Genomic DNA, 27,612 nt, shown 5'->3' with positions numbered 1-27,612 from the left:
CTAAAATATGAAAATTAATTAATAACAATAGCAACAGAACACATTCCAGGAAATAATATATCAATAGCTGGCAAATAAATCAAACTGGACTATTACTGAAGTCCCCAAATGAGCAGGAGATAAAGGCTAAGTCAGGCTTGTTATGAAAAGGAAAGAGGAACAACTGTGAGCCAGGTGGAGAGGCTTAAGGAAAAGAAATAAGGAAAGTGGTATTGCAGAAAAATGAATAAATCCATTTGTCTAGACTCTAGAATAAAAATTATACTTGTATATTCATGAGGCAGTCTGAAAAAGCAAATTAAGGCCTCATTGGATAATTACAGAAAGTTGTGGAGTAGACAGAGCACATTATTTTCATTTACAGATGAGGAAATTGTAGTATGGCAAGGTTAGTATTTGCTCAAGGTCATAAAACTACCTAGGAATAGAGCCAGTACTGAATGAAATTCATTTTCTCTTGATTCACAGTCAAACATTCATTTACTTAGACCGTGATTCTACTCAATGTTTTCCAACTTTGTTTAACAGAATTCTTTAACCAACTTTTCACAAGTAACGCTGCCCCCATTTATTTCTTCTTACATGTATACCTTTCACCTGAAGCACATCTCAAGACATACTTTAAATAAATCTTATTCTTTGACCAATAGCCCTGATTATTTGCATGATAGTAAGGAGGTTTCTATGTTTACAGGCCATAGATATGAGCACATCCTTCTTCTGGTGGCTACTACAAGATTTGAGTTCCAATAATAATTTTTTTTAAACTGTCCTTGGGTTACAGATCAGAAAATTTCTAACACTGTCCAGCAAAACAAACCTTCTGCTTATTCACAGCTTGACATTATCTCCTGCAGTGCAGTCAAGGGTGTGTCTAAAAGCCTAGGGTGCCACTATGTTACTGTCCTTCCTCATTGTAGTAAATAAGAAAGGTACCTCATCTTTCAGTGGAACATAAAATGGGCTTCCTGTTTTTATTTTCTTCAACAGAAACCTATCTTTCTCTTTCCCATATCCCCTAAACCTTCCAAAGACCCTATCTTCCCTTCCTATCATGATAATTTCCTACACTGACAAATTTTTTGCAAGAGTATAGTCAACCCATCTCCACTTCAAGCCTATCATTTTTATCTAGTACTTACCTTAGCCATCTCCTGAAATTCTCACTAAGGAACCAATGACATCTTAAACACCAGAATCGAAGGCCTATTTTTCAAGTCTTAGCCTTTTGGAACGCTTGAAGATGGAGAGAGGCTGATATATAGAGTTCACCAGAATGACAGCACTAACTCAGCTCTCACTCTGTGCCAGCCACTGTACTAATTAAGCTTCCAAAAATGTTCCAATTAATTCTCACAACGTCTGAGAAGTGTTTATTACCTCCATTTTCAGATATTAAAATTTAGGATCAAAATTACCCAAAACCATATAGTTAGTGAAGCCTGCACGATCCCAAAGTTTGTAATTCTATGACATTTGAAGATTAGTTCCCAGTTCTCTTCCTAACTCTGTGGCCTTTTCTCCGTCTCCTTCACTAGCTCATCATCCTCCGCTCACCACTACCTCTCTTATTTCACATGCTCTCCTGGGCAATTTCCATTTCCTCCCGTGGCTTTAACTACCTTCTACACTAGTGTTTCTCAATCTTTTAAGACTTTTTATAGACATAAAAATCATGTGCTCTTTTGGTAGCTTACATTTTGAAAAGACTGTTTTTCCCAAACAGAAATTCTAGTGTTGTTCAAACTACACCTCCTGCCTTTTAAGATCTGATAACCTCCCATGACTGAGAATCAGCAACTGGTCTGTATGACGTCTCTCAAATCAGTCTTCCCTCTCCTGACCATCCCCACTCTCTCCCAGACATCTCTCCTGAATTACAAATATTACCCGGTGTCTAATAAAAATAGATCCATTATCGTCTCCCCAAACTAAGACCATCCACAGCAAAACTCATTTCCCTTAGCAAACCTGAACCACCTCTTTGTGTTCTCCATTTTGGCTAAAGGTATTACAATCTACCCTTTTCTATACTTTTAAGGTACCTATCTGTGAAACGGCAACACTGGCACTAACTTCCCTTAGCTACTAAGTTAAAAATCAACCATCAAACAACGAGACACTATCGTGTCCAGGAGGTAAGGAATGTAAAGCATAGTACAAGATTCAACGCTTTTACTCCTTACGAACTTTACAAGAAAAAAACACACCAAAATCCATTTTTTGTGTGTGAAGCGTTTCCCACTTACCAAACAAAAGTAATTTACTTTCCAAAACATTTAAATGTAATCCTTACTACAAATCCCATTTTAGAGATGAAAAAACCTGATATTCAAAGGGATTAGGTAATTTAACCCAAGTTTTACAAGCTGGTCGGTGCAAGATCCAGACCCTAAACCCTAGACTTGAGATTTCAAATTCCCTTTTCTGTTATTGTTGAAATAAACTTCTACACAATAAAACGAAATCTCGGGTGTGCACGACAGAGGTCAACGGAGCAGCGCACGCAAGTACCAGAAAGCACAAGGCATCCTGGACGCGCTCTAGGCCGGGGTCCTCCTTGCCCAACCCTCGCTCCGACGCCCCCCGGCCACTCTCTCCCCGCCAAGACCCTCTGCGGCCTGCCTCCAGCCAGCCCGGTGACCGCGGGAAAACGGCGCTCTGAGACTCGGGGCGCGCTGGGTAGAGGCTGCCGCCGCCGCCAATCGCCCCACCCCAATCTGCGTCCGGGCTCGGCCGTAGCCGCCGCGCCTCCAGCCGCCGGGACAGCCGACCCGGGGGGAGCAAGCGTACCTGGTGGAGGAAACGGCTGGAGGGCAGGCGGTCCCGGCAACCTTAGAAGGTGGGAATGACCTCGGAGGCGAGTTGATCTGGCTGGCGGCGCTAACTGCATTCACTCCCTTTGGCCACCCCGGGGCCACAAAGACTCTTCAAGCCAGTACAGGGTACAGCACACCGGCGACGAGAACCCGGGGCGGACCTGAGGGCGAGAATGCGTACCAGTGGGTAAGGCGCAGGGGCGGAGACGCGGCCCGTGGGGGCGGGGCGCAGGCGCGAGGAGGCGGGGTGTGAGGGGCCGGATGCGCAGCGCGAGGAGGCGGGCACCAAGGGGCTGGGCGCCCGACGCGAGCACGTGGGGGAGAGCGCGAGGCGGGGCGCGCGGCGTGAGAGGGGGCGGGGCGCGCGTATCGGCGCCGCGGCCGCGTGACGCGTTTTCAAATCTTCAACCGCCGCAGCCCACTCGTTTGTGCTTTGCCACTTCCTCCTTGGCGCCCTGAGGCCGCATTCCGCCCCCGGAAACTCGGCGGGCAGACGCGGCATCTCTGCTGCGTGGGTGTGGTGGCCCGCGGAAGCGGAGAAGCTACCGGCCGGTCAACGGGCCTTGAGGAGCCGTGTTTCCGCGGCCGCCCGGCGCGACACTTTCTCCGGACCCAGCATGTAGGTGCCGGGCGGCTGCCATGAACTCCAGAGCCATGAGGACCCACAGCAGAGGACATTTCCAGGGTACGAAGCCCCTCCTCCGGCTGCAGTCCCTTTAATCCTTTCCTTCCCTCATGGTTCCATAATTGATTGTTCAGAGTTCTCGCGCTGGGTCTCTGCTTTTCTCTTCTGACACGTGCATCCTGCTCTGGCCTGAAGGAAGGCTTGCTTCGGGGTTTTGCCGCAGGAAGGGAACGGATCCCGGCCCGGCCCCTGGCGCTCTCCACTCTCCAGCCTCGGCCGCAAATTCCCCGTAGCGCTGTCGGTTATAAAACTAGAAGACAATGCGGGACCCGGGAACCCGCCGGGGCGCCCACCGATGCTGCGACCCTTTGAGGCTGCCGCTTGAGCCTCGATTTAAATACAGATGTGCTCGGGGCTTTTCGCTTCCTGATTAAACTGGGTGATTATGGGTGGATTTTTGGTCTTATGAAGTTGAGGGAAAGTGTTTGTATTTCAAACACACCGTTGCTGTTTTCAACATTACAGACAGAAACAAGAGCAAACTTTCATTTTCAATCACTTCTATTTGGTAAAGCATTGCAGCCTGTAAGTTTTTCTTTTGAACATGTATAGTGTGTGTGGGTATATATTGATATGTATAGTGTGTATATGTGGTCTACTTATGAACAGATTGAGTTCTTAAAGTTAATTTTTAAGCAGCTGTTTGGATCTGATATGTTTTCAAAGGAAAGAATGAAATGAATGGTGATTTGGTTCTTCAAATGGACCGCTGAGTTCTTAATATACACACTGACTCTATGTGAAACTCAACCTTGAGCAGTCAGGAACCTTTGAGGTCTAGGTCATTCTGAGTAACAGGTTTCTTGCATTATTAAATGTTCAACATTTTAAGTACCAGTTGTGAGTGTTCAACAGAATGGCAGACGCTCCATGAGTATTTGTTGAGTAAATACTCCATGCAGTTTACATACTAGGAAAATTCTTTCAAATTGGTTTTACATAGTTCACTGCCTTAATGCATAAAACACGGATAAACACATGAATATTTCTTGCAGAGTCAACTGTTGACTGTGAACAAGTCGTTTTGCGACATATAATATCTGTTAAAATAGAGTATTTTGCCTTTATCCTAAGTGATACCACAAAGAAATATATTAAAATGTTAATGACTGCTAAATTAGTAGGATTAGATTTTTCTCTCTGTGATATTATCACATAAACAAATATTTTTAAAACAGTAGAAAATTTCTGTCTGCGTAAAACATGATCTAATTCTAAATTTTTTAAACAATAGGTGGAATCCAAGTCAAAAATGAAAAAAATCGACCGTCTTTGAAATCTCTGAAAACTGATAACAAACAAGAAAAATCCAAATATAAGCCACTCTGGGGTAAAGTATTTTACATTGACTTACCTTCTGTCACCATATCTGAAAAACTGCAAAAGGACATTAAGGATCTGGGAGGGGTAAGTCAAAACCATACACTGTAACAAAAAAGGAAAACTAATCATTTAACATTTTCCTTTGGGAAAAAAACTTTTATAAGCACCAAGCTTAAAATTTTTAACAGCTGTTTATCATTAATGAACAGTCATTTGTTTTAACCTTCTGTAGGCTGACAAAACTTTCAGGTTTCTGTGATTATTAGTCTGGTGTGAAGTTCACAAGTGTGAGAAATGAGACTCCCTTGTCCTGAAGGAACTGCTGATTGCCTTCTCATGGTAATGTTGGGATGTCCTCCAGGTGGCAGAAACTCCTTGATTATGATTATTGGGAAGCTACATGAAAGTAAGATGTTATTTACAGAACAAGGAAAACCTGTTCAAACCACAGAGTTAAAATTTCTCTTGACTGATACAGTCTCAACAGAATCAATGTCATTAAGGGAACGATTTTGGATTATAAATATGGAAAACGTGCTTCTTTCCTACCTTATACATTGAGTAAATGATTAGGAAATTAGAAAATTTGGGTAAAACTCTAAGATTTTCTTAGGATTAAGGGTGGTACTGGGTAAATTTTAGCAAGGTTAAGATTTTATTCATTTATTTCCTGATTATTCCTGTTTCAAAGATTTCTGCTGCACTTTGTCATGGTTAACATTTTTTGAATAATATGAACAAATCCTGCCATTACTGGAATAGAAATTTGCAGAACATGTAACAAGTTTTTTGGAATCATTTTTTGATATATTTTACTTAACTGTCTTTGAAAAGCTATTCTACTTTTTTGCTATTCATTTTCTTAAAATAAAACATTGTCACACATTTGTCATAGTAGTAGCATGTACCATAATGACCATATGACTGCATTACTAAAGTTCATGTTTTATAGCCTGCCATCATTGAGTAAAGATCCCTTATTTTAAAAATTAAGTACTTAAGTGTCCAGAGAAGTAAGTGACTGACCCAGGGTAGAATCAGCCTAATACCTGGACTCATGCTACTGCACCATTCTGTTCCTCTAGCAATCAGTGGCTACAAAGTCGCTATCTGATATGGTTTGAGAGCTTTCTTAAATATAATGGAAAAACTTATTAACCCTTCTAATCTAAATCAGTAATTTTAGATTTGTGCTTTTAGCAGTGGAACCCTTCAAACAAAATCATGTTCAGAAGTCCAATGTGTAAAGCCAATAAAAAGGGAATTGCTGTAGCTGAAACAGCAGTATAGAAGCTAGTGCAGGGACTGCCTGCCCTACCCCCTTTTTCTCTCTCCTCTCATCCCCATAGCAGTTCCTGAGGCACCTGCAAGAAACAAATTTTGAATTCACTTATGTGTTAGATAATAGCTGAGAAAGAGCTGAAAGTTGGTTTTATACACTTCAAATTTTTATCCTAAAATGGTTTGAAGTAGGTCAATGAAATGAGGAGCATATTAATGTCATAAGTTTCCAAATTTTTCCCCAAAGCTGTGGATTTTCAACTGAATTTGATTTATTGACTTTATTCCTTTAATTTCTCCTAAGATTTTTTTTTATCAAATTCTGATCTCCCCCACACTATCTTTCCAATAATTCATGATGTCATGATTTCTGTCTCTAGCACAGTACTATTTCTATCACTGAAAAAGACTTACGAAGATCTCGTATGGGAGCTATAAAGGAACTTTGATTTCTATACACTAATTTAAGTTTTAAGATTCAACTTTAAGAAACGTGTAGTTAAATATTGATAGATCTTCCTCAAAAGGACTGTGCTTATTACTTAATTTTTAGGATTACTTAGATCCTTTAACCATTTGTAATTTATTTTGCCTCAGGTTATTAACAGTGTCATCTTTTTTTTTTTTTTTTTGCGGTACGCGGGCCTCTCACTGCTGTGGCCTCTCCCGTTGTGGAGCACAGGCTCCAGACGTGCAGGCTCAGCGGCCATGACTCACGGTCCCAGCCACTCCAGGGCACGTGGGATCCTCCCGGACCGGGGCACGAACCCATGTCCCCTGCATCGGCAGGCGGACTCCCAACCACTGCGCCACCAGGGAAGCCCGTGTCATCTTTTTTGAACTGTCCGTTTTATGCATTTGCTTTCTCTAGTCTGAATGAAAACATCTAAATACACCTTTTATTTGGAGAGTACACTTCTGAAGATTCAGCCACTGAGAGCACATCAGTGAAGTGCTGACATAATGGGGGACTATCTCTAATAGTGGCAAGAAAGGTTGCTGTTGTAAAACCAACCATGCTTAAGCCCATATCTAAACAGTTTGGGCTAAAATAAGACAGCTGGAGAAGAAAAGAGATGTAGGGTCAGATACCATGGCATAGTTCTGTCCTCATGAACTTGAGGACAGAATTACTTGTTGTGGATGTTCAGTGTGACCTTGAGTCATGAGAAAATAAGTTTTGAGTTTACTCTTTTAAAGACCTAGATTCCACAGTAGCTAATAAATTAAAGGCCATGATAAAACTAACTCAACGGTACAGGACACAGTATTAAGTATTTTGGTAGATTCAAAAATGAATCTGATGTCCATCCCACCCTCAATTTCTAATCTAAGCAGAGATGGCATTGGTACAATTAATTGTAATATAGAATGTTATAAGAGGGAAAGATTGCTTCCAACTAAGGAATCTTGGAGGCCATTGTACAGACACAAGTTGAACTCAGCTTTGAAGAATGGTTATGATTTGGGCATACGGAAATTCATTCAGAAATTATTCCACCAGTGTCTCCCATATGCTAGCACTATTTTAGATGCTGGGGAATGCAAAAATAAGATGTAGTCTAATCCTCTAGGAATTCTCAGTCTATCGGACACCTAAATCAATAAATTACAGTATAGCATTGTCAGTGCTTTAACAGAAGTTATGTAGAAATTGCCATTAGAATATAGAAATGGAAATATTAACTCTGCCTTTTGGATTTATAGCAGGAATAAAATTTGAGCTGAGTCTTGAAAGCCTAGTAGGAATATACCAGGTAAAATGAACAAACTAAATAGAGGAAAGAACATATTTAAAATATAGGTCTGTGTGGTTTGTTTGAGCAACTGCTAATATTAAGAGTATGACTTGAGCTTGGGATTTAGATGGGGGATATGGCAAGAAACAGTGTTACATTGGGACCAGATTGTAAAAGATATTTTTCATTATTAAAGACTTATAACTCGAGGTACAGGAAATGGAAAACCAAGGGAAATGTGTCATATTAGCATAAGGACAAATATATAGACCAATGCAATAGAATAGAGAACCCAGAAATCCTCTCATATAGTTGATTTTCAGCAGGAGCACCAAGACCATTCAGTGGGGAAAGGATAATCTTTTTAACAACTGATGCTAGGAAAACTGAATATCAACATGCAAAAGAATTAAGTTGTACCCTTACTGTATATTATGTGCTACAATTAATTAAAAATGGATCAAGATCTAAAATGTAAGAGCTAAAACCCATAGAGGAAAGTATTGGGGAGAATCTTCATGATGTTAGATTTGGCATTGAGTCCTTGACTGACACCAAAAGCACAGACTGCAAATGAAAAAACAGATAAATTGGACTTAATAAAAATGTGAAGATTTTGTGTATCAAAGGACACTATCGAGAGGGTGAAAAGACAACCCACATAATGAGAAAAAAAATATTTGCAAATCATACATCTGATAAGGGATTAATATCTAGAATATAAAGAACTACTACAACTCAACAAAAAACAACCCAATTAAAAAATGAGCAAAGGACTTGAATAGACATTTCTCCAAAGAAGATACATACATACAGATGGCCAATAAGCACATGAAAAGATGTGCAGCATCACTAATCACTGGGAAATACAAATCAAAAACATAGAGACAGACATAGAAAACCAACTTATGGTCACCAAAGGGGAGAGTGGGGGGAGGATGTAAATTAGGAGTTAAAGATGAGCAGATAGAAACCACTATATACAAAATAGGTAAACAAGGTCCTACTGTATAGCATAGGGCACTATATTCCATATCTTGTAATAAACTATAATGGAAAAGAATATGAAAAAGAATATGTATATATATGTATAACTGAGTCACTTTGCTGTACACCAGACACACAACATTGTAAATTAACTATATTTCAATTAAAAAAAACCACACACTGAGGTACCATCTGATATCTGTTAGAATGGCCACTATCAACATAGGTGTTGGTGAGGATGTAGAGAAACTGGTACCCTCGTGAACTGTTGGTGAGATTGTAAAATGGTGCAACTGCTATGGAAAACATTAGTTTCCTCAAAAAATTAAAAATGGAATTACCATATGATCAAGCAATTCCACTTCTGGGTATATACCCAAAAGAACTGAAAGCAGAGTCTGGAAGAGATACTTATATACCCATGGTCACAGCAGCATTATTCACAATAACCAAAAGGTGGAAACAACCCAGATGTTAATCAGCAGGTGAATGGATAAACAAAACGTGGTTTATACATACAGTGGAATATTACTCAACCTTGAAAAGGAATGGAATTCTGATCCATGCTACATCATGAGTGAACCTTGAAAACACTGTACTAAATGAAATAAACCAGACACAAAAGGACAAATACAGGATTCCACTTATATGAAGTACCTAGAATTATCAAATCCATAGAAACAGAAAGTAAGCATTAAAAGGGGCTGGCAAGGGACTCCCCTGGTAGTGCAGTGGTTAAGAATCCATCTGCCAATGCAAGGGACACAGGTTCAAGCCCTGGTCTGGGAAGATCTCATGTGCCACAGAGCAACTAAGCCCATGTGCCACAACTACTCAGCCTGCACTCTAGAGCCTGCGAGCCACAACTACTGAGCCTGTGTGCCACAACTACTGAAGCCCGTGCACCTAGAGCCCATGCTCTGCAACAAGAAAAGCCACTGCAATGAGAAGCCCGCGTACCGCAACCAAGAGTAGTCCCCGCTTGCCACAACTAGAGAAAGCCCGCACACAGCAACAAAGACCCAGTGCAGCCAAAACTAAACAAATAAATAAATATACTTTAAAAAAAAAAAAAAAAAGGGGGGCTGGCAAGAGGGGAAAATGGGGAGTTATTGTTTAATGGGTACAGTTTCAGCTTAGAATGATGAAAAACTTCTGGAAATGGATAGTGGAGAAGGTTATACAACATTGTGAATATACTTAATGCCACTGAATTGTACACTCAAAAATGGTTTAAATGGTAAATTTTATGTTACATATTTTATCACAATTTTTTTTTTTTAATGGTTGGGAGATTGGGCTTCTCGAAAAACTGGAAGCTCTGTCAGTGCTGGGGCCACATATTTATGAAGATGAAAAGAGTATTTGACATGTAATCGTTCATTCGTATTCTTGCTGGCCCTGTAGGCATTTGAGTCTGTCATCCTTAGAATACATAAATGTACTTTATTTACTGGTGGATGAAAATGTTACTCAGAAAAAAAGGAACTAGTGATTTGCATTTAACCAAGGCAGCTGCTGGTCTTAGCAACAAATTGTGCTTAATGCTTAGATGAAATTAACTAATTACATACTTTGCTTCATTGTTTATTATCTTCATTTATGTTGTGAGACCCTACAGAAATTAGATACAGCTGCTTAAAATACTTTGAGTCTCTCATTTATGCAAATAGTTAATGATTAATAGTATTTTTTCTACTTAGTTTAATTTTCCTGCCTTTGGATGGCAGTGATTTTCAACACTGACTTATTGACTTTGGTACATGTGTTTATAAATTCAGACATTTAAGCAGTGGTTTTCAAACTAGGGAAATTCTCTTCAAAACAGTCATACACTTTTTTTGGGGCGGGGGTGCTATGTTGGGTCTTCATTGCTGCATGCAGGCTTCAGTAGTTGCAGCACGCTCAGTAGTTGCAGTACGGGGGCCTGAGAGCCCTCAGGCTTCAGTAGTTGTGGCGCACGGGCTCTAGGGCCCCCAGCGTTGGTAGTTGTGGCACTCAGGCTCAGCTGCTCTGCAGCATGTGGGATCTTCCCGGACAGGGATCGAACCCGTGTCCCCTGCATTGGCAGGCAGATTCTTAACCACTGCGCCACCAGGGAAGTCTCAGTCATACACTCTTAAAAGTAAGGGTTTCCTACCTTTTAATAGTTTAAGTCTTAAGGAAAGATGTTATAACTTTATAAGTTTGAATTGTGCTATCCAGTATTATAGCCATTCGCTACATGTGCCTATTGAAATTTAAGTTAATTAAAATTAACAGTTTGTAATTGTTGCTCAGTCACATTAATTACACTTCACGTACTCAGTAGTCACATGTGGCAGTTGTTACCATATTGGACAATGCTGATAAAGAACATTTCCATCATTACAGTGAGTTCTATTGGACAGTAGTGCTTTAGAGCATGGATATGAAACAATACCTATGTTCACACAACGTTGTAAATCAGCTGTACTTCAATTAAGAAAAAATTAAGGTTAAAAAAAAAAAGAGTACCTGTGTTCAAATTCTCTTACTACTGGTGTAACCCTCAAGGCAAGTCACTTAACTTCTGTTTTCTTCTCCACAAAATAAGGATAATATTAGTATTATGGGTTGTCATGTGGATTAAACTAATTACAATATATAAACTACATGCTGTTGTTTTATTAGAATTCTCATTGTACTTTCTCAACTCTAGGTTCAGAATAATACAGTATAGAAATTTAGAATATTAAAATGCATCAAATTGGCATTCTCTACTGTGCCTAGCATATGAAACAGTTTATGGTTTATATGACTTACTTAAAAATACTTTGTTTTCCTTTAGCGAGTTGAAGAATTTCTCAGCAAAGATATCAGTTATCTTATTTCAAATAAAAAGGAAGCTAAATTTGCACAAACCTTGGGACAAATTTCTCCTGTACCAAGTCCAGAATCTGCATATACTGCAGAAACCACATCACCTCATCCCAGCCATGATGGAAGTTCATTTAAGTCTCCAGATACAGTAAGTCTCTGAAATATGGTTTGAGACTCTGGGAAAGGCTATAGGATTTTATAATTTTCAAGAGTGGGCTGATAACAGAGTTCACTTAGGTAGAATAATATCTACACTAAGTGTGGCTTTCCAGTCGTTAATAAGGTTGCTGTTGTATATAGAAAGGTGATTTTTCTCCTAATAGTGCTTGTGTAGTCACACTGATTCCTAAAATATGCCCTTGCATTTAGTGATGGCTTTTATTTTGAGAGTAATTTACAACTAAAGAGTGACAGCAGATCATTTTTTAAAGAAGGAATAGAAACCTTTTGTTTGTTTCAGAGCAGAGGTAAGCAAACTATGGCCCATGGGCCAAATCCAGCCTGCCGCCTGTTTTTTTTTTTTTTTTTTGCGGCACGCGGGCCTCTCACTGTTGTGGCCTCTCCTGCTGCGGAGCACAGGCCCAGCGGCCATGGCTTACGGGCCCAGCCGCTCCGTGGCATGTGGGATCCTCCCGGACCAGGGCACGAACCCACGTCCCCTGCATCAGCAGGCAGACTCAACCACTGTGCCACCAGGGAAGCCCCAAGCCTGACACCTGTTTTTTACAGCCTGCGAGCTACGCATGGATTTTACATTTTCAAGTGGTTCGGGAAGAATTCAAAAGAATATTTTGTGACAAGTGGCAATTATGTGAAATTCAAATTTCATTGTCCATGAGTAAAGTTTTATTGGAACAGAGACATACCATTCATTTACATATTGACTGGTTGCTTTACTGCTGTAAAGGCAGAATGGGATAGTTGCAACAGAGACTATATGGCCTGCAGAGCCATATAAACATGTACTATCTGGCCCTTTAAAGAAAAAGTTTGCCAACCCCTGTACTAGAATTACTAACATCATATCCCTACCACTCAGTTGCCAGTAAGTTGTAAGATACAGTGAAGGATAAATTAAATTGATTTAATTGGGTATGAAAAGGGCAAGAGGTTGAAAATAGTGTTTATCTCATTTTTAGATTGAAATTAATTATTTAAAATTATCCTCCCCGGGGCTTCCCTGGTGGTACAGTGGTTAAGAATCCGCCTGCCATTGCAGGGGACACGGGTTCGATCCCTGGTCCAGGATCCCACATGCCACGGAGCAACTAAGCCCGTGCGCCACAACTGCTGAGCCTGCACTCTAGAGCCCGCGAGCCACACTACTGAGCCCGCGCGCCTAGAGCCTGTGCTCTGCAAAAAGAGAAGCCACCATAGTGAGAAGCCCGTGCAACACAACAAAGGACCAAAAATAAATAATAAATAAATTTTTAAAATAAATTAAAAAAATATCCTCCCCAACTTATCTACTGCAGCCATTTGGAAAGCAGGGAAAAATGGGAGCGGGGGAGAACAGGTAAAAGAAATGATTGTTACATAAAAGATACCTCTTGAAAAGAAAGAGACAAATACAAAGAAGCAAAAACGTCAAAGAAGAAGAGACCAAGGAAGCCTCATACATTCTTTCAGTTAATGCTTTTTTGGAGGAACATGGTTGTACACCAGTGACTAGTTCCAAATTAAATGCTGCTATTAGCATTTCAACTGCTTTTCCTACTGTTTTGTTTAAAAAGTGAAATGCTATGTAAAAACAGTATATATGGTTTACTCATATCCTTAGATCTTTGGTTAAATAGGAAATTAAAATGTAAACTTACTATTTAATTATAGATTGAATTTCACATCAACCTATTTTATTTTTCATGTTGAATAACATTTACTACAGAACTGACCTTTTTTTTTTAAGCTGAGTTTAGGCTCTACCAAAAAAAGAAACAAACTTTTTAATAGATCTTATTACAAACAAAGACCCTAAGGAAATAACTTTTTACTGTACATTTATTATGTTGATGATCATTAAGACTTGTACAAATAAACTATGTATTTTAAATTTCATATTTATATTAAAATTCATCTTTAAATTTTATCTACTTGCTTTAGCTGTTTTATCTTTTTAAAATTTTTTCCAATGAGGCACTATGTTATAACTATTGTTCTCTGGTCTTTTTATAGGTGTGTTTGAGCAGAGGAAAATTATTAGTTGAAAAAGCTATCAAGGACCATGTAAGTAGGAATTTTAAAAATTCGCAGTGTATATTCTATTCCTAAAAACTGAAATGTAAAATAGAGATGTTCTTGAAATCTTTTCCTCATTTTTAATAGGAAAAGCCTAAATATCAGCATGTATCTCATAAAGAACAGAATCTGCTTTTCATGAAGAAACGCCTCCATCTTGTGGCCTTTTAAAGTATTACTGGCCACTTCTGAAGCCTGTGGCATTTTTGTGTCTTTAAAAGAAAAAATTTCTTGAAACTATTAACTGTAAGGCTACAGGGTACATTAATCGTCAAGAATATGGGAGTAGGGCTTCCCTGGTGGCGCAGTGGTTGGGAGTCCACCTGCCAATGCAGAGGACACGGGTTTGTGCCCTGGTCCGGGAAGATCTCACATGCCGTGGAGCGGCTAGGCCCGTAAGCCATCGCCGCTGAGCCTGTGCGTCCGGAGCCTGTGCTCTGCAACGGGAGAGGCCACAAGAGTGAGAGGCCCGCGTACTGCAAAAAAAAAAAAAAAAAAAAGAATATGGAGGTATATTAAACAGAAATGGTTTTAGAAATTTCAGAAGAAAAAAACTGATATTCTCAATGCTATATTTTAACTGTATAGGGTCTTTTCTGAATAACCATCTCAGTGACATTAAGCTTCAGATAATATTTTTAATTTAGCTCATTTAAAAGAGTAATTTCCTAGAAAAAACTATCAAACTTTTTTTTTAACAGGATTTTATTCCTTCAAACAGTATATTATCAAACGCCTTATCATGGGGAGTAAAAATTCTTCATATTGATGGTAAGGATTTTATTATTGCTTTTGACAGTATTTGTTATAAGTGTCTGTCTCTTCATTCCTAATTTTAGATAGAATTCTGATAGCAAGAGATACCTCTAAGGGTAATTCTTTCATCTAAATTTACTACAATTATAAGAAAATAGCAGCATTTAACTCCAAAGGTAAAAATGCTAATCTTAAACCCTTCTTTCTTTTAATAAAGACATTAGATACTACATTGAACAAAAGAAAAAAGAATTGTATTTACTCAAGAAATCAAGTACTTCTGTAAGAGATGGGGTATGTTATTTTCCTTAATTTTTAAACTAATTAAAGAAAATGGTAAGCTTGGTTTTTATTTATGTATCTATAAATTTTTTTGCCAAGTGGAAAATATTACTGCCAGAATATCCTAGGGGTAATCCTGTGTACTATATGCATGTTTCTGTCATTTGAATAAATTGTTGCATATCATTTTACTTTAGGATTTACTCATGAGGTAAAAGTTGTTCCACCTTTGATGAGTTTATCACAAAGGTTTTGCTGAATGAGGGCATAAAAATAACTTACATGACTATTTTTAGATTATTTTACTAACCATGCCTTTTCTTTATTGGTTGATTTCTTTCTGTGAAGACATTATAGCTAAAATACAAAATATTTGTTGGGGGTATTGTAAAAGTGAGCTTATATTATTAAGTTCCATACCACTGGATAAAATCTTTAATTCCTGAATGATCTTTGTTTCCTTTCATTTCTTTGGTTGAGTTGATTTTGAAAAGCAGCTTTTTCTCTTTTTTCCCCATGAAACTGCAATAATCACCCTTCCTTTATTTAGTTGTTTTCCTATATGATTTTTTAATCTTGAGGATATTGAGCAATTGCAATAGCTGTTTTCACTGTACTTTCAAGCCCAGTGTTTTTACCATATATATGTTTATATATATATATATATATATATATATTTTTTTTTTTTTTAGGGGAAAAGAGTAAGTATTGGCACACAGAAAGCAAGAAGTAAGTATTTTGATTTCCTTAAGTGTGTTTGTTTTGCTTTTAGAAAATAGAATAAAACATATAAAAATCTTCTAACATATCATGTAACCAACCCTTTAAATGACTTTTTCAGTAGTTCTTAGCCTTTTTTTTTTTCTTTAGAACGTTGACCCCTATGGCAGTCTGGTAAAGTCTATGGACCTTTGTTAGAATAATGTTTTTTAAAACATTTTTGCTTATCATTATATCACTAAGAAAATCAATTACATTGAAATTCAGTTATCAGAATATTTTTCAGTATAAAATAGTTATATACTTGTTTTTATTACACATTAAAAAGTTCTAGCAGTGATTATAATTGCTAGTGTAATTTTGTTTTGAAGTGATGAGTATAAATGATGCTTTGAGATATTTGTAGTAACTAATATGATATGAAAATATGTTTCAACTGATATCAAAATTACAAGCATTGGGCCTCCCTGGTGCACAGTGGTTTAGAATCCACCTGCCAATGCAGGGGACACGGGTTCGAGCCCTGGTCTAGGAAGATCCCACATGCCGCGGAGCAACTAAGCCTGTGCGCCACAACTACTAAGCCTGTGCGCCACAACTACTAAGCCTGTGCTCTAGAGCCCGTTAGCCACAACTACTGAGCCCGCGTGCTGCAACTACTGAAGCCCGCACGCCAAGAGCCCATGCTCCGCAGCAAGAGAAGCCACTGCAATGAGAAGCCCATGCACAGCAACAAAGAGTAGCCCCTGCTCGCTGCAGCTAGAGAAAGCCTGTGCACAGCAAGGGAGACCCAACACAGCCAAAGTAAATAAGTAAAATAAATAAATAAATAAAAATTACAAGCACTGCTAATACTACTGTGATTCTTTTGCTTATATGCAAAATTGAAGGACGTGTTACATTTCAGTTAGAGATTAGTGAACATAAAAGTTAAATTTTTTTACCTGTTCTAGCTGAAAATCCTCCGGAATTCTGCTTATAGATCCTTTAGGAGATCCATTCCATTTAAGAATCACAGAATATAGACAGAGCTTCTGTCATTTTAGAAATGGATTTATAATTGCAGGATACCTTATCTGAGGCTAAAAACTTCAAATTGAAATGAAATGGATAATGGATACATCGTTGGATTATTTTAGCCAGAGTAGTTTTATTTAAGAAAAAAAATTCTGGATTTGTAAGCATCTAATACCATGTTTTGTATATTCCCAAGCAGGTAGACTCAAAAAGCCTTTTGTAAAGGTGGAAGATATAAGCCAGTAAGTATCTTAAATTCAATCTGTATGATTTAAATACAATATTAAAGGAGAAAATCTAACTAATTAAACTGTTCCCGCTAATACTTTTAGGTCCCTTTACGTTAGATTTATATGATATTAATATGCATGTGGCACAGTTTCAAAAAGTAGCATTACTTTGTGCTCAAGGACTGAATTAAGTTTCAGTAGGTTTTAGATAATAATTCCTTGAAAATCTAGTTTAGAGCAATCACGAGACCAGCTCATTTTTCAGTATTTCAAATAACCATTCTCTGGCTAAAGGCAATACCATATGATTTAGAACTACTACTTAAAGACTGCATCTACATTTGTAAAAAAGAAATTATTAGTTACTACTTGGAAATACAAAATCTGAGTATAACATCTAATTTGGTAGTTTTCGCAAACTCATTCTGAAGCTCTATAGAATAATCTTAATGAAGACTACAGATATAAGTAGACTAATTTGGCATGGGAGAATTAGATTTCTTTCCCTACACATTCTAGTTACTCATTTAGACATGTGTGATTAATTCTCTTGGGTGCTCAATGAGGTGACAAAGATGTGTTGAACACTTCTTTTTTTAAAATGTGCTACTGTGAGAAAAAAAAAAGTACAATTTAAAATTAGGCCTGGAGGGACTTCCCTAGTGGCCCAGTGGTAAAGAACCCTCCTTCCCATGCAGGGGACACAGGTTCAGTCCCTGGTTGGAGAACTAAGATCCCACATGCTGTGGACAGCTAAGCCCTCGCATCTCAACTATAGAGCCCATGTGCTGCAAACTAAAGAGCCTACATGCCCTGGAGCCCACGCACCACAACTAGAGAAGAGAAAGCCCGCATGCCGTAACAAAGAGCCCACGTGCCACGACTAAGACCCGACACAGCCATAAAAATAAATATTTTTAAAAATTAAAATATTTTAAAAATTTTAAAAAAGGCCTAGAGAAGCATCAATAAGTGGAAAGACAGTCCATATTCATGGATTGGAAGACTTCATATTTTAAGATGTGAGTACTACCCAAAGTGATCTACAGATTTAAAGCAATCCCTATAAAATCCCAATGACTTCTGTTGCAAAAAGAGAAAAATCTGTCCTAAAATTCATATGGAATCTCAAGGGACGCTGAACACCCAAAGTAATTTTGAAAATGAAGAACAAAGTTGGAGGTCTACACTTAACCTATGTCAAAACTTACTACAAAGCTGTAGTAATCAAAACAGTTTGGTACTGACATAAAGACATATATAAACCAATGGAATAGAATAAAGAGCCCAGAAGTAAATCTTTATATATATGATCAAATGATTGCTGACAAGGATGCCAAGAACATTCAGTAGGGAAAGGACAGTCTTTTTAATAAACAGTATTGGGGGCTTCCCTGGTGGCGCAGTGGTTGAGAGTCTGCCTGCCGATGCAGGGGACATGGGTTCGTGCCCCGGTCCAGGAAGATCCCACATGCTGTGGAGCGGCTAGGCCCGTGAGCCATGGCCACTGAGCCTGCATGTCTGGAGCCTGTGCTCCGCAATGGGAGAGGCCACAACAGTGAGAGGCCCGCGTACCGCAAAAAAAAAACATAATAATAATAATAAACAGTATTGGGAAAACTAGATAGCCACATGCAAAAGAATGAAGTTGGACCCTTACTTTATACAATATATAAAATTAACTCAAAATGAGTCAGAGACCTAAAACTATACAACTCTTGGGAAAAAAAACATAGGGGGAAGCTATATGACATTGGAATTGGCAGTCATTTCTTGGATATGACACTAAAAGCAGAAGCAAAAAGATAAAAGAACTAAATTGGACTACGTCAAAATTATAAATTTCTGTGCGCAAAAGACATAACACAGTGAGAAGGCAACCACAGAATGGGAGAAGATAGTTGCAAGTTATGTATCTAATACGATGGTATTATGAAGAACTCAACAACAGAAAATCAAATGACCCAATTAAAAAATGTGCAAAGGACCTGACACTGCTCCAAACATACCCAAATTGCCAACAAGCATATGAAAAGATGTTCAACCTTACTCATCATCAGAGAAATGCAAATCAAAACCACAATGAGAAATCTATTACCTCACAACCGTTAGGATGGGTACTATTTTAAAAAGAAAAAAGTGTTGGTGAGGGTGTGGAGATATTGGAACTCTTATGCACAATTTGTGGGATTAGAAAATGGTGTAACCACTATGGAAAACCATATGGAGAGTCCTCAAAAATTCTGAACTGCTTGCTGTATGATCCAGCAACTCCACTTCTGAGTATATATCCAAAAGAACTGAAAACAGGGTTTAGAAGAAGCACTTGTACATGCATGTTCATAGCAGCACTATTCACAATAGCCAAGAGGCAGAAGCAACCCAGATGTTCATCAACAGATGAATGGATAATATGGTATATACATACAATGGGATATTATTCAACTTTAAAAAGGAATGAAATTTTGAAACCACAACATGGATCAACCTTGAGGACATTATGCTTAATGAAATAAGAGGAAAATACTACATGATTCCACCTAATGAGGTACCCAGAGTAGTCAAATTCATGGAAACAAGGTAGAATGGTGGTTGTCAGGGGCTGGTGGGGAAGAGAGAATGGGGAGTTACTTATTTTATATGTGGGTACAAAGTTTCATTTTGAAAGATGAAAAGAGCTCTAGATATGGACAGGTGTTAATAGTTGTAAAACATTGAATATACTTAATACAACTGAACTGTGCACTTAAGAATAGTAAATAGTAAATTTTAATTGATTCCTATTGTTTATTTCAGATTCCAGGTGAATTACATGATTTTGAAATATAAGACTTGAAACATGTTTTCTTTCATCATAAAGATTCTCATGTATTTGTCTTTTTATTCTTTTAGGCTTTATAGGCCATTTTATCTTCAGCTGACCAATATGCCTTTTATAAACTATTCTGTTCAGAAGCCCTCCAGTCCATTTGAAGTAGATAAGCCATCTACCACCCAAAAGGAAACTCAGGTTAAACTAAGGTTGGTTAAACCGTCAAGTAATTTTTTATCTTTTTAAACAAATATTTAAAATAATTCATTTAACACCATGGTGTGTGTGTGTTGGTATGTGTGTGTGTGTTGGTGTGTGTGTGTGTCTGTCTGTCTAATCACTGTTGTGCTTTCTCCCCTGGATATTTTTAATGCCCCTTTGCTAGATTTAAAGTCTGAATCTCTTTTTCAAGTATGTCACATTTAGCCACTTTAGATGGGGGCTCTGGGGGGGAGCTTAAAAATATTTGCAAATAATTCAAATGTGTTGTGTCTTTTCAGTGATCTGAGATATTCTCCAGAATAATCGTTACATTCTCAGTTTGCTTCTCAATTTCTTAAAAAGAAAAATGGCTAAAAGTATTTGTTTATATAAATCTCTGCAAATTATGGCAGGTGCTGTTTGATAGTTGAGGACTAAATTTTTTAAAATTATTCCTTACGTTCAGCAGTTAATCTTTTACCATATATTTCTATCAGGATCCAAAGAGATGGTGATAAATGTGGTGGAATCCCAGTTCAACTCCAGTTAAAAGAGAAGAAAAAAAAGGGATATTGTGAATGTTGCTTGCAGAAATACGAAGATCTCGATACTGTAAATGTGATTTTGTATTTAGAGGGTTGATATTTCTAAAACTATGAATAATATTTGCTGTTTAAATTTTAGTTTATTCTTTTTTTTTTTTTAGTTTATTCTTTTGATTGTGGTTTACAATTTGGTAATTATTAAGTAGTAGATACTTCTTTTTGATAGAATTATCTTGAATTTTAAGAACCCAAAGCAGGGAAATGTGTATTGAAAAATCATTTTTATCCATTCAGCAAATATTTATTGAGCACCTGCTGTGTACCAATTACTGCTCTGGGTGAACAGCATTGAACAAAAGCGACCAATTCACAACCCTTGTGAAGATTACATTCTGTGGAAGGCGAGGAGAGAGAGCTAACCACAGGATAAGAGAATAGTGAAGTATATAGAGAGAACATTAGATTAGTGCTATGAGAAAATAAAGCAGGAATGAAGGTGTTGCTATTTATTTAGACTAGACAAGGAATACCTAACTGATGTGGTATTTGAGTAGAGACCTGAGAGAAGTTGAGAGAACAAGACTTGTGAATGTTGAAATAAGCAATGCAAAAGTGCTAAATGAAACTGATTGGTAGGATCAAAGAACAGATGATGGTGGACTGAGCAATGGTGGTAGAAGTCAGCTTGCGGATATGATTGTAAAGGTGGGGCCAAGAGGATGTGCAGTGGATTGGATGTTGGGAGGGAGAGAGGGTGGGTCATGGGTCACTGCATGCTTCAGGCCTTAACAATTAAAAAATGGGTAAGTGATTTACTAATGGGAGGATGAGAAGAAAGTGGAGACAGTTCTTTGAAATAGCAGAAAAAGAAATTGTTGAAAATATATATGGGATGAAGAGAAAATTTAAAAAATGGGAACAATTACAATTTGTAAACTGATAAAAAGAGCAAGAGCTTTGGATCCAGGCTAGCCCAAGGTTGAATCCTGGCTTCCTGTCTGTCTATGAGACTTTGAACAGTACCTGGCACTGTGCTTATTAAATATTAGCTGTTATTGTTTGAATTGTTAATTTTTAAAATACTGGGACAGTCTGTTTTGGTGCTTGGTTTTGGTAGAAGATGGTAGGAAAGTTGAGAAAAAATATTTGAAAATATCTGATCCATAAACTACCTCTGTCTTCAGTTTCTAAATTGGAAGTTTGTTTTATAACTGAAAGTTTGTGTTTTTTGTGTTTAGTTTATATAATAAAGTAGAAAAATAGTTAATTTTAAAGTTAGTTTAAAATTATTTTTAATCATAAGCTGAACTTTCTCAGAAATATTTGCCCTTCCCAAAAATCATTTTGAAAATTTAAATTGTAGATTGGTCCTGAAATTTTACTTCGCTGTTGCAATAAATTAATCTAAAATGGATGTTTTCCTTAATATCAGTTTGTGGATCCTAATTTGATGCTCAGAGGATGTTGGGGCTAAAAATCAACCACAAGAAAGGAAAATCAAAGTAGAGACTGTGATGGATATTTTTTAATTTTTAATTTTTTTTTACAGTTTTTCATGTATATGATCCCTAGTCACTAAGAATATAGGAAATATTTTCTTTTTTGAAACTTTGATTTCGTAGTGATTCAGTTCCACCTGTGTCGAGCATTCATTTAACAAATTTGATCACAGGAAATTAAGCAGCAAACAAGGCAGATATATTCCCTACCCTTTTACCATCTTACAGTCTGACAGAGGAAATAGATATGAAACATGTATTTGCAAGTAGGATGAAAAGTGAAGTATGAAGTGCAGTGGTAATAAATAGAGTACTGAATGTAGAATGAGGAACAAGGAAGGCTCAACTGAGAAAGTGACATTTAAATCAAGACTTAAAGGATGAATAAAAAGAGTTAGGTGGAGGTAGAGAGGAGCTACACAAAAGTTGGAAGTTGTTTTTCTTAGTTCAGTTAGTAATTTTTCCTTCCAAGAACATGAATAAACAGAATCTGAACTTACAAAGTTAATGTTTCGTTTCTCATTAGTTTTAACATTACTGAGCATACATAATTTGTATATGGTAAATTTTGCAAGCAAGGAAGGAATACGTTTATATTCCAGAATACTGTATTTTTTGTGACCAGTGAAGAATTTCGTTTTTGGAATTAAAATCAAATCATCGCAAGTTAAAATTAGTGCTCGCTTCGGCAGCACATATACTAAAATTGGAACGATACAGAGAAGATTAGCATGGCCCCTGCGCAAGGATGACATGCAAATTCGTGAAGCGTTCCGATGTTTTTAATAACGATGTTAAAAAAAAAATAAAATAAAATGGATGACCAAAAATAAAAGTTAAAATGATATGAAACTAGGGAAACAAATGAGGTTCTTCCATAATCACCTTGATACAGGCTTCTAGTTACAATTCCCTGATCAGCTGATAGACAAATGATACAGAATTAGCTTGGAGATTCCACCTATTCCGAAGGAACTTTGTTTCCTCTGAGTTTTATCCCAGTACACTGAACTTGTTGACTTTTGTTCTTAACCACCCTTAAGATTGAGAAAAACCTTCTCGGTACTCAGTCATAAGCACTGGGTAATTGAGATCATTTATTCCCTCATTCTCAAAATTTTTTTTTATTCTTCCCAGCATTAGTTGTACTTCATCTTTTTTTACTTAATCTCTCTTCTAGATTCTTGTTTTAGATTCTTGTATGTTACATAACATTTCATGTATTTAATATTTTATAAGCCCTACCTTACTTATTACTTAGTGGTAATTGCATAAGAATAAAGTAGTAAAGAGAAGTGTTTTCAAAAATATTAGCACACTAAATGCTATGTTACTGTTGTTTTTCTTCAGCTTTATCTTCATTTTCTGATGTAGCTCATTGGTTTTCAGTTCCCTTAAACTACTAATTAATTAGTACTTGACTTTTTCTGATTGAAAAATGGAAGACTAAAAACCAAAGTACTTTTAGTGGTTTCTCAGCAGTTACTTTTATTCTACTTATTTTAAGTTCTGATAAAGGATATTTCTTCGGAGTAGTTATTAGATACTTAATTTTAGGGGCATGAGAATATTAGAAAAAAGTATCTATTACTTTTAAAATATAATTATGATCTATGTACTTTTTTGTTTTATTTTAGCATCTTCTAAGTGAGCAACACAGAAACTTTGCACAGAGTAATCACTATCAACTTGTTGATGACATTGTATCTAAGTTAGTTTTTGACTTTGTGGAATATGAAAGGGACATGCCTAAAAATAAAAGGTAATTATCAACCCAAGTTTTAAATTTTACAAGAATATTAAACCATTAAACTAAAAATAAATCCAATGTTTTCTGTTCTTAGAAGGATTATATTTTCAGCATAGAAATATGGTTAAGAACTGATTGCTTCTTTTCTCTCCCTCCTCCACCGCCACCAAAAATGCTTACCTTATTATTACTTTCATAGTCTAAAAGGGGAGTTGGCAAACTTTTTCTATAAAGAACCACATAGTTAATATTTTAGGCTTTGTGAACCACAAAAAATAAATAGATGGCAGACTAGATTTGGCCCGAGCTGCATAAAGTGTGAATACAGTGACGTTCAGTATACAGTAGCTGTACATTGACAAAATGAGCCTCATTAAGATTATTCCCACAAATCTAAAATAAAAAGAAATGCTTTCATATGAATATACCCTAGAACTGGTAATAACTCAATAGGTTGTTTAGTCCTTATATCTGTTTTTAGACCAATCTTAAGGCATAAAGAAGACTATAAAATGATACCAAGCTGCAACTCCTGAAAATTAACTAGAAAGTTTTTTGGCTATATCTGGGTAGAACAGTTCCTAAACCTCTTATTTCTGTAACATTCAGAATGATTGTTCATGACTGATGTAATATTTGGAGAGGAAGCATATTTCCAACTATTAAAACTTATATGGGCTACTGTAAGAATTTAGAATTCCCTAAAAACTCATTCTGCAGCAAAATTCTGAACTAGTACTTAAATATAAACTGGTTTATTCCTTAATTATCTTATTATCTGCACAATTTTTATCTCTATAGACAAGTCACTTAAACATCTCTGGACTTTAAAGAAGAGTGATGTTGGACTAGTGTTTTTACATTTTATATCCTCCATTTGTTCAAGAGGAGTCTTAAGTGAAAGTATCAACAAAATAAATAGAAAAGTAACCATTCTAGTTTTGAAGGGGCAGGTGGAATTCTATATTTCTCTTCATTATCTGTGACATGTATAACATAAAACATAATTAGTGAGCCATTAAGTTTTTTTCTCTTTGTAAGTAATTTAGGATTGTCTAATACAAACTAGCATCCCAAGGGTATTAAGAGACTCCATGAAGAAGAGAGTTTCAAGTCAAATATGTGTGTGAAACTTAAGGATTACTGACTTGTCATCTTTAGAAGTATAATGATATAAGGTTTCTGGCTTACTATAATATTGGATTGTTTATTTTTAAATATAAATAAATATCCATTTCTGCCTTAGGTTTCCCAATACTCATTCACCACATGCGAAGTCAACATTAATGTAAATCAAAGCACAGAAATTAAGAAATTTTTCAGGATAGTGAAAAAATTAGGAACAGACCCAAATCCCTTTACTATCATCTTTCTTTGATTTATATGACCAAAGTAGTTTTAAATACCAAAGTCAAGAAACTGCTTACCTCTGGGAGGAAGTGGAAGAAAGTGGATGAGGAATGGTACACTAGAGTTTTTAGCTATATCTGTAAAGTTTTATTATTTTAAAAACATCTAAAGTGGACTTCCCTGGCAGTCCATTGGTTAGGACTCCCCACTTCCACCGCAGGGGGCATGGGTTTGACCCCTGGTCGGGGAACTAAGATCCTGCACGCCACGCGGCGTGGCCAAAAAAATAAAAGCATCTAAAGTAAATGTGGCTAAATAGTAAAAGTTCTGTATTTTTGTAGTGTTTTCTAAGTTAAATAAGTTTTATATACAGTTTTTAAAGATTTTTACTAATTTAGTTTTTAAATACTCAGGAATTTTTGATAGCAATTTTAATTTTTTTTCTTTTCTTTTTCCTCTAAAGAATAAAATACAGTGTTGGTTCCCTTTCTCCTATTACTGCAAATGTTTTGAAAAAGTTTGAACGTAAAGAAAAGATGGAATTACAACATACTTCTCAGAAAAACTCCAGGGAAAATGTACAGGTGATGGAGCACGGTTTCCTGGATAAAGAAACCCAGCAACCTGAACAAAAGTTTATGTCTACTTCAGAACACATCCCACACCCTTCAAGTGAATTAAGAGGACATGATGATAAAACATCTAATAAATGTTCCATGTTAAATCCAGCTGAAAATGACATAAAAGAAAATTTTATATCTCTATCTCCACATAAAAATAAACAGGAATGCATTCTTAATGTTCCTAAACATAAATTAATTATAAATGAAAATGACTTAGAAGTAAGGGTGGATCACTGTCCACATAGGCAACAGGCATCTGTACAAGTTTCTCATTTCAGTACGGATAATAGTGCATCTCAACCAAAACAGAAGTCAGATACTGTACTTTTTCCAGCAAAGGATATGAAGGAAAAGGACCTTCGTTCAGTATTTCATCATGATTCTGATCTGTTAGCAATAAACAGTTCACAGAAGCACCTAACAATTCAGGCAAAGGCTCCATCCCAAAGCCCTACTGAGGAACCCAACCCATGTGACATCAAGAATATGGATAGTTTACCTTCTGGTAAAATCCATCGGAAAGTGAAAATACTATTAAGAAGAAATAAAAAAGAAAACCTGGAACCAAATGTGGAGTTAGATAAGAGAAGAACTGAATCTCTTACTACACAAGAAGAAAACAGAATTTGTAGCTCATCAGTACAGTCTCTACTGGACTTATTTCAAACCAGTGAAGAAAAGTCAGAATTTTTGGGTTTCACAAGCTACACTGAAAACAGTGGTATATGTGATGTTTTAGATATTTGGGAAGAGGAAAACTCACATTTGTTATCAGTGTTTTTCTCGTCCCCTTCAACTTCTACATTTTCTGGTTTTGAGATTTAAAAAAATAAATACCTTTCAGAAGCAATGAAGAATGATATTCTTGAAATTTTTAAGAATATGTATAAAAATTCTTAGTTTTGGGGGTGAGGTTTTGCCAATTTTGTTTACAGAATGAAATGTAAATATTAACAATAAAGGTGATTGCATTTTTCTACAGAATTGAATATGCTAGAAAAATTGTAGAATAAACTTGTGACTCATCTTATTTTGCATACTATGTTCATAATTGTTTTCTAAGAACTATTATGAATAATAAGTTTGCTTTATGTCAGTGAAAACTAATTTCAAGGGAAATTTTGAGAATATCAAAATTTAGCATTATAAATTTAGATATTCTAGTTATATCTATTGTCTATTAAAACAGATTTCCATGGTAACATGATAATATTGCTTTTAAAAACCTAATTTTCATACAGAAAGGAAAAATTGTATTTCAGTGTCTGAGTTCTGGAAATCATTATTACCAGGAGCATTGACACATGAGGGTGAACTAGTTGGACCATGCTAGGGTGTTGGCACTGAGGAGTTCGGTTATTTGTGGAGATAAATAGAAGCCATGAGGGAAAAACTTAACCAGGCTAGCATATGGAGTGAAATAATTTTTCCACTGTTCTTATTTACCTTTGGAAATAATTTCTTCCAAAAATGACTCTTTAATCCCTAATTTGGTATCAAGAAAGGAAAGGGAAAGGATGGCAATGAACTAGATATGTTTTGAAACATGCAGATTGCCTTTGATCAGTCACTTGGCGATTCAATAATTGAGAGAAGAGAAAATTCAAATATCAGGAAAATTTCAACTGTCACCGGTAGATGGTTCACAATAAAAATTAGTGCCAATGAATATTATATGAATACACTGTCAACTGAAATTAACAATTTTATTGTTCATGCCAGTACTTAAAGGAGGATCACTGAAATATCCTTTATAGTGCATACGTGCATATATGTTTTAAACAAAAAACCCCTTGGAAGATTTTTACGCAGGACAAAAAATTCCATTTATAAGTATGAGGGGTCTTATAATGACATCATTTTCAGTAGTAAACTCATGTAACAACAGACAAATAGCCATTTTCAAAATGCTCTCAT

General features: G+C 36.7%; 2 protein-coding genes and 1 non-coding gene across 8 annotated transcripts in view; 2 read left to right on the top strand and 1 right to left on the bottom strand.

The window, feature by feature from the left end:
• The window catches only part of SLC25A40 (solute carrier family 25 member 40), a 58,956-nt gene extending 55,959 nt beyond the window's left edge, over window positions 1-2,997 (bottom strand). For both annotated transcript variants that reach the window (XM_032643697.1, XM_032643698.1), the window contains exon 1: window positions 2,794-2,997. The gene's annotated coding sequence lies outside the window, so the exon portion shown is untranslated. The remainder of the gene's footprint in view (window positions 1-2,793) is intronic.
• A 252-nt stretch (window positions 2,998-3,249) lies between these two features.
• DBF4 (DBF4 zinc finger) lies at window positions 3,250-26,724 on the top strand. Of its 5 annotated transcripts, none has more exons than XM_032643784.1 (12): window positions 3,250-3,504; window positions 4,739-4,911; window positions 11,644-11,823; window positions 13,848-13,898; window positions 14,612-14,681; window positions 14,884-14,960; window positions 15,641-15,677; window positions 16,882-16,927; window positions 19,808-19,936; window positions 20,426-20,540; window positions 23,610-23,734; window positions 25,536-26,724. In XM_032643784.1, the coding sequence occupies exons 1-12, from the start codon at window positions 3,459-3,461 to the stop codon at window positions 26,518-26,520; spliced, it is 2,034 nt and encodes a 677-aa protein (XP_032499675.1). In that variant the 5' UTR covers window positions 3,250-3,458; the 3' UTR covers window positions 26,521-26,724. The 5 variants fall into 5 exon arrangements, with proteins under 5 accessions (XP_032499675.1, XP_032499676.1, XP_032499677.1 ...); XM_032643785.1 differs by having other exon boundaries at window positions 16,885-16,927; window positions 25,536-26,711; XM_032643786.1 differs by lacking the exon at window positions 16,882-16,927 and having other exon boundaries at window positions 15,641-15,649; window positions 19,869-19,936; window positions 25,536-26,711.
• On the top strand, window positions 22,649-22,755 carry LOC116759929. Its single transcript, XR_004351591.1, has one exon. It is a non-coding gene; the product is annotated as a U6 spliceosomal RNA (small nuclear RNA).
• Window positions 26,725-27,612: the final 888 nt, after the last annotated feature.

Source organism: Phocoena sinus, chromosome 9, assembly GCF_008692025.1.
Source record: "Phocoena sinus isolate mPhoSin1 chromosome 9, mPhoSin1.pri, whole genome shotgun sequence".
Taxonomy (NCBI): domain Eukaryota; kingdom Metazoa; phylum Chordata; class Mammalia; order Artiodactyla; family Phocoenidae; genus Phocoena; species Phocoena sinus.
The sequence above is the reverse complement of the archived record's forward strand: the minus strand, read 5'-3'. Positions and strand labels throughout refer to the sequence as shown.

What these genes read in the sequence shown, in the direction of transcription:
- DBF4 (XM_032643784.1), top strand. Translation starts at nt 3,459, where the DNA reads ATGAACTCCAGAGCCATGAGGACCCACAGCAGAGGACATTTCCAGG. An exon ending in CAGCAGAGGACATTTCCAGG is followed by an intron (nt 3,505 to 4,738) that starts GTACGAAGCCCC and finishes TTTAAACAATAG; the next exon opens with GTGGAATCCAAGTCAAAAAT. An exon ending in AAGGTGGAAGATATAAGCCA is followed by an intron (nt 16,928 to 19,807) that starts GTAAGTATCTTA and finishes TTATTCTTTTAG; the next exon opens with GCTTTATAGGCCATTTTATC.